Consider the following 7590-nt stretch of genomic DNA (forward strand, 5'->3'; position numbering starts at 1 on the left):
CAGGCAATGACTCTTGTCTCTGCTCAATTTTCCCATTTTTGGAATGAGGGTAGGGTTTGTATTGAAGGGGTAGCTTTTACTATTTCTATGGAGGTCATTGTAGTTACTACTGGGCTCTTGGTTGAAGCTATGACAATCCCTAAAAAATTCTAAGGGAATTATAAGGAATTTGAGAAGGTTTTCATCTATGATGAGAGAATCTCTCAGTTGTAAAGTGGTTTCAATGAAGAAGACCTCTTAGGTGAATGAAAAGATTTTTTTCTCGTCATGATGAAATATGTTATTCTAAATGATAGGTGCAAAAGGTTCCATTCTGAAATTTTTCTCATGTTGAATCATTTTAGTCATGATGTTAAGATTAAATTCTTGTTCTAGATTTTCTCTTCTCTGTCTCTATTAATTGTTGTGGCTAAGTCAAAGGATGTGTTGCCCCTTCACCAAGGATTAATCCTTAGAATTTATAATTATCATTTATCTTCATCTCTTGATAGTGGCACTCAACTGAACCCTATTGGCCCTCATTTAAATCCTATCCTATTTGTGTAGTTATCAAATTTCTCGAAGACTAAATCTAGAGGTGCCTTGAACATTGCTATGGCTACTCCCCCTTATAAGCTGTTGGATACCCGTGCCAATCCCCAACTTACTACCAAAATGAAAAACATTGAATCTCATGTTCAACCCTAGAATGAAAATAATGTTGTAGGTCTTGTGAAGAAGGAGGTCATCTCTGTGGTATCTCTAAATGGAACCTAGAATACTCCTTCCTTGATCCATCAAGATTTGCCCCTAATCCTTCATTATTGACCTTTGCATCCCCCCTCCCTTGTTTCTTCCCCTAGTGAGCTACGTTTGGTGGAGGTGGAAAATAAATGTGAATCACCTACAACAAGTAGAATGAGATTACTAGATGGCTTTTGGCCCAGCTTCACACTGCTAAAAGGAAAACTAATAGATTAGGGGCTCTAGTTGAGGCAGATGTGAGGGTTGGGGATTGGACCTTGAAGGATAAGGATGATAGAGTTTGGGTTGCTGCTAATGATTTGGAAGAGAGACTAAATAGATGGGATACTCTAGGTGTAGAGGTTATGGCCTTAAACGCTAAGGTGGCCTTGGAGGAAGAAAGGAAGAATATGGTGAGGGTTATCTTTGCTATCTAGGATAATCAAGATGTGATTAACATAAGTTTATAAGATATTATGACTTTTAGTAGGTATATGGTGAGCAAGACATTGACTTCCATGCGGATCATCCAAGAAGAGATTGAATAAAGACACACCAAGAGGAAGAGGTCCTCAGAGGTTTCTATTTCTAGTGTTACCTTAGAGTTGTGTAGTAAAACTATTAATGTTAACTATTAGTCTTTCAAAGGATAAAATCAAGAGACTCTCCATTTCAGAGAAACTGAAGGAGATTAGCTAGAACTGAGAATATGTTAAAACTAGTTTGTAGATGACGTGTTTGTCTGTCTTGGGGGGTTTTTTTTAGTTTTAGTGGGTTCCTATCTAATGCTATTTTCTATTTTATTTCCATCTAGTTCTATTTTTTATTGTGGTTTCTTCTCCTTAATGCTAGGTTTTCTCAAACCTCATGAAACACTTTTCTTCTACCATTTAGTTGTTATGTAAGGGTTTGGGTCCTCTACTGCTCTATCTAATTAGAACTAGTTGTCTATGAGAACTATGAAGATAAAATAATTTGATTAGGGAGTTACAAACGTCATGGACTAAAATGTAGCCAAAACATTAAGTAGCAAGAGCATAGAGAGATAGATAAAGAGAAAAATCTTCATGAATACAATGGAAGATCCAAAAGGTTGTGACTATTATTCATTAACTGTGATAAAAGTTGAGATGTCTATTAATATACTTTAAGTAGATTTGATGAAAAATGTTCAAATTAAAGTGCTTAGATTAGATAAAAGTTAAATAACCCTAAAATATCATCACAAGCTTCATAAATTCAATCTTAATATAAAGGGAATGCTACTATGACTTTTTAGCACATTCCATACCTTTCCAAGTAACAATGATAAAATTTAGTATAAATATGTATTTGATAAAGATAGTTTTCTCAGTATGAATCAATAATAAAAGAATAGGTTGATGTTTAAGAGCCAAATATTTGTAAATACTTTAATAAGAAATATTCAAAATGGTGATAGGCCTTTAATTAAAAATTTATTCCATGTCATCAACATTAAGTATGAATATATTGTCTCCCTTATTAACTAAATCTCCTAGAGACACATGAAATGAAAGGCTTCATTGTTAATGTTGTTTCCCATAATATCCTCAAATAATTTATAAAATTTTCAAGAAAAACTATTAATACTTAAGGCCATGCCATTAGTAATGGAAAAAAATAATTCCCAAAGATCATCTTTGGTCAAGAATATATTGAAACATATTTCACAACAAATTATCAATACATTAAAAAGTAACTCATAAGATATTCATACAAAATAGAAGACTAGTCTAGAGTGTACTCCTAGGTAGAAAAAAGTAACTCATAGTGTATTAAAAAGTATCGATAATTTTGAGGATCTCTTTTAGACCCCACTAGCCCTCCAAAATTTGATTAGTCCTCGTGAGGAATGAAAAACATGTAAGGCCTAAATTAATTCTTTGGAGACCATATCTCCTACCTTGAGCTACTCAATTTGGGATCAAATTTCATCTCTTCTCATTATGTGAACATCAAAAAAGTATTTATATTAGAGAGTTGTAGCCACTCAAAATTGAGTGGTACAAGATAATTGGTATGCCTCTAGAGAAATGGTGGCTTGACATGTATTTGAGGTGGTGGCCTCATATGAACAATGATTAAAGCACACCAACTAATGATAATATATTTGGAGGAAAAATATAGTATAATTTTGGTATCTCTCCACCAATCTATCTATTTATCTCCATGCATGGTACATAGAACTCAATTGTAAACATAGAATATGCAATAAGACGAGTTTGTGATAGAGTGTAAAAATATTGAGGAAAAATAAGTCCTCATAGCTATGGGTTTGGTAAGATTCCACTAAATATAAAATTATATTGAAAATTTATTAGGAAGGACAATCCCAAAAAGAGACTTTGTTTCCAATGAATAATAGCTTACAAAAGAAAAGAAACACTGGGACAATAATATGGCATTATTTAAGAATTTGAACATTGTATTAGGCCTAGACCATAAATTAATCGAAGTGTACAATGTTGTATGATCTTCATGGTGGTTATTATTGGAACCAAAAACATAAAATATCATGCCTCTCTCTCTCTCTCTCTCTCTCTCTCTCTCTCTCTCTCTCTCTCTCTCTCTCTCTCTCTCTCTCTCTCTCTCTCTCTCTCTCTCTCTCTCTCTATATATATATATATATATATATATATATATAAGGTGTGCCCCACATTCATCATAGTTAAAATCCCTATATATAACCCAAGCCATAGGTGATAATGAATAAATAACTTATTAGCAAATAGTATATCTTTCAAAGAGTATCATTTGAAGAATAAATATTAATAACCACACATAATAATTATTAATATTTAAAAGAGCCTATCATCATTGGTTGGTGGGGTCAGCTCTCTGAGCAAGTTATTGTCGATGCCACATAAGTGAGAGAAAGGTGGTGAAACTATGAATTGCTTCATGGTTAATAAAAATAATGAGAAGAAGTGGAAAAAACATAATAAAATAATTTCTTGCAAAAAGAGAATGTCTCAACCTAGAAACTAGATTTGAGCATCATGAATTCACTACTTTATTAAGAGGTTCATCAAACCTTCAACATTTTAGGACATAACATTTATATTCAAGTATCAAGACGCATCTCCTTGTTATCTATCTCACTAAGAGGAGAATAAATAATCTAAAAGATAGGATTTCTTGAATAAAATAGTTGTATTTTGAAGTTAATCCATCATAGTTGTTTCTTAGATAGAAAAAATGTTATCCATCTTCTATCCTTCTTATTGGCTAAAGAACCACTATAGTTCACCTAGAGGAGGCAAAGCATGTTAGGTAGAGGTTTCTATTGGTTGAGACAATGGATAATTTTATAATAGATCTCACAAATATATCATTTCACTAGAGGTCTGCCTAGAGTTGTAATGAAAAACATTCTTTGGCTAAGGAAGTTTTGAAGCCATATTAATAACTTTAATCCAATGGGTAGAAGAAGGTATGAAGGTATAGGGTGGAGTTGTTGTTTCTAGATCTCTTGCATTTGAAATTGACAAACTTATAGACGAACCTTCATCCCCTTTTGTAGGTGGTATTAACCCAAAGGTTGGTGGTGTGGAAGGTTATGAAAGAGAAGAACCCAAAGGAGAATCTTGAATCTTATTGTTAGGGGGATTGCTACTGATAATAGATGTTCAATAAATTTAGGTAAACAAGACACTAAGCATAACCTATTTTCTTAATTTGCATATCAATAATTTTTTAATGTCAATGCACAAATCGACCTCGACATGGAAGCAATGCTAACATCAAATAGAACTAAATCTTTTATGCTGAACAAAAACCACAATACCCAAGTAAGAGGAAATCTAACTTCATAATGCTAATATCACAAAATTAACCTAAAGAATTCAAACTAGATAGGAATCTTAATTAGAAGCAAGAAATATTATAGTCCGTGGTTTGGATAACCATTCCTAGGATTGGAAAAGAAGATATTCAAATTTTATTTTATACCAATTTTTTTCTGTAAGTGGCCAGATTGGGTTCAAACGCTTCAAATATAAAACGTACACTTAAAATTTGATTTAACGAAAAGCCCATTTTAGCTTTTTTTTTAAATTGTCGAATAGCTTCAACTAAGTAATAATAACAGTCAATAAGTGCATCTTTTCTTTCCGTAACGTTCGAGGTTAGATCATCATCAATAAAGAAGAAAAACGTTATTTTTTTTCGGTTCGGTAAAGGAGCTATAATTTGGAACGAATGGTCGCTGCAGAATTAAATTATGATCTTCAGAAATTACATGAGATACACTTAAAATATGAAGAATAATTACAGCTTTTCCTAATACAAGAAAACAATGTCCACTAACATGATTGAACAAGGATGAAAACTATGGACGGAATGGAGCGAGAAATAATTAAAGCCTTATCAGACTGGTCGTTGAGCAGACCTCCGATAACAAGCTATAACGATCATGGACGTCTATATTTCTGGATCAGGACAGGAAACAATAATGAATGAAACTGTATTTGAAAAGCTATTACTGACACAAGAAAACATTACTCAACCCTAGATAATATAAGTTTAAAACGACCCAAGAGTCAACAGTGATCTTGGAAAGATTTGTAGCTCCTAGAAGAATAGTATCGCCATTATGAAACATGATTTGTTTTACTTCAGTGGGTCATCCTACTTGTAATTTCAATTTGATTATGCTGACAAACAACTTTTCTCTGTCTTGTCCTCCGCCGAGACTCGACCCTTTATCAATGTTGATGTATTGAATGATGCCACAAACAAAAAGAAATCTACTTTGATCATAATTCCCGTCTTGAAAACTTTCTTACATTATTGGAAGGAATATACGACAACAGTGAAAATGTCTTTACCGAGGAAAACGTGAAGTTTTAGCTCTTGAATAGTTTAGGGTCAATGTATTTCTATCACATGGCTTCAAAGATGAAGTTATAAATTCGAGAAACACATTATGCGAAAAACAGCATTATGTTTGCATATCTTTGTTAAGGAGTTGCAAGTGATTTCAATCCTTCAGTTTAGTTTGCTGGATAGTTAGCATCTTCTTGTAGGCTTAGATTAATAAGATCGTTTATTTTCATTTGCTTAAAATTGTAGAGGGACTATGAGGCGAACAAACTCGAGTACTGGTCTTAAAAGAGGCCCCTGGACCGCTGCTGAAGATCTTCTTTTGAAAAAACAAATACAGCTTCACGGTGAAAGACACTGGAATTCTATTGCTGATAAAGCAGGTACGACATACTTTATAAGGCCGATATTTTATGTTTCTCACTGTGGTACAAAGACAACTGTCAAAGCTATCGAATTTTTGTTTAGTGGGTCAATAAGGCACCATAGTGGTAAAATCTATTCCTCATAATTTAAAGAATTAAATTCAAGCACACAGGTTACTATCCGTGATCTAATTTTGTTAAGTGATTTGTGGTTAAAGATAATGGGGTGTTTCAAATTAGCTGGCATTTTTTAAGAACTGTTAACTTCATTTTGTGTCCAGGTTTGCAACGAACTGGAAAGAGTTGCAGGCTCAGGTGGATGAACTACCTCCGCCCCGGTGTCAAAAAAGGTCATATATCCGCTGATGAAGAAGAACTCATTATCAGACTTCATAAACTGTTGGGGAATAGGTGTGAGATTTCGATTCATTTACTTCGTTGCTATTGCCTTCGGTGGTTCTACTTTAATAGTTCCATTGAATTAAATTTTCCAGTCAAGCTGAAAGATTATTTGTATGGATTTTAGACCTAATCATTGTTGAATCACATGTAACTATACGCAGGTGGTCGTTGATTGCGGGAAGAATACCTGGGCGAACAGATAATGAAATCAAGAACTATTGGAATACACATTTGAGCAAGAAAGTCTGCAGAAAAGATCCCGTATGCACCAAACAAGGCTATAAACATCATGTTGGTGCAGATATACATCTACAGCTCTTGTCTGATCAGAATGAACAAGTGGGCAGTGAAGCAGAAAGAGGAAGGACAGATGTGGATAATATTAGAGCCACAAATGAACTCATGGGTTCAGCAGAGTCCGAAGGCTATTCTGTTTGCACTGTCAAAGATCAGACCAGTTTTTCATATGAGGAAATTGAGAGCTTTATGGTGGAAAGAGATTGGGACATACAATGGAATCTTTCTTCCAACTGGGGAAGTGCAAATGACAAACAGTTTAATGGATATGATGAACCTCTAGTACAAGATGCTTCAATCGGTATGGAGCAAATCACAGATGTAACCGATGATGCTAACAACATTTATCAAGTGGATTTCCTTCCAAATTCATATTCGTTATTATCGGGATTAATCTACCCACCTAATATTTACTGCTTATCTCCCGACATATCCTTTAATATGATTTCAAGCGAACCATGGTTCCCATATACTGCAGAAGGGATTTCAAACAATTCCTCCCCTCAAGCAGAAATACATGCTCTTCTCTTTTGAACAGTTAAGTTTTAACCACTTTAGATAATGGTTTAGTACATATGCAGCGCGAATCCAGCTATCTATGAGCTGGTGCTACTAGAGAAATTTGAAGAGCTTGTATTGTTTTGAGGGATAATTGCTTACTGTTTCACAAAGTTTTAATAATATATGGTTGTTTTTAAAAACCCTTTTAATGTTTTTTACGTATTCATTCGCTTCTGCAAAAGTTTACTGCTGACTTAGTTTTCAGATTTTAAAGCTGCTCAGCCTATTTGTTCAGTGTATATAATTTTCTTTTCATAAATATGTAAACCGTGTGACCGATCACTCTTCCAATTTATCACTGTCACATTCAATATGAAAGGAATATTGTGCAGGTGATAAGCACTTGGAACGTTACTGGAACTGTAGACACGAATATTTTATCCGAAAAAGGTAAATA

The 7590-nt window shown here is 33.9% G+C and overlaps 1 protein-coding gene across 1 annotated transcript; it reads left to right on the forward strand.

The window, feature by feature from the left end:
- Positions 1–5708: 5708 nt before the first annotated feature.
- On the forward strand, positions 5709–7294 carry LOC131028720 (transcription factor WER-like). Its single transcript, XM_057959060.2, has 3 exons — positions 5709–5951; positions 6215–6344; positions 6497–7294. Exons 1-3 carry the CDS (start codon positions 5825–5827, stop codon positions 7164–7166), a joined length of 927 nt encoding a protein of 308 aa, XP_057815043.2. The 5' UTR covers positions 5709–5824; the 3' UTR covers positions 7167–7294.
- The last annotated feature ends 296 nt before the right edge of the window (positions 7295–7590 follow it).

The sequence above is a fragment of the Cryptomeria japonica genome, chromosome 1, assembly GCF_030272615.1.
Source record: "Cryptomeria japonica chromosome 1, Sugi_1.0, whole genome shotgun sequence".
Classification (NCBI taxonomy): Eukaryota; Viridiplantae; Streptophyta; class Pinopsida; order Cupressales; family Cupressaceae; genus Cryptomeria; species Cryptomeria japonica.

Coding starts and splice junctions, on each gene's coding strand:
- LOC131028720 (XM_057959060.2), top strand. CDS start 5,825: ATGAGGCGAACAAACTCGAGTACTGGTCTTAAAAGAGGCCCCTGGACC. Junction 5,952..6,214: donor TTCTATTGCTGATAAAGCAG/GTACGACATACT, acceptor TTTTGTGTCCAG/GTTTGCAACGAACTGGAAAG. Junction 6,345..6,496: donor CATAAACTGTTGGGGAATAG/GTGTGAGATTTC, acceptor AACTATACGCAG/GTGGTCGTTGATTGCGGGAA.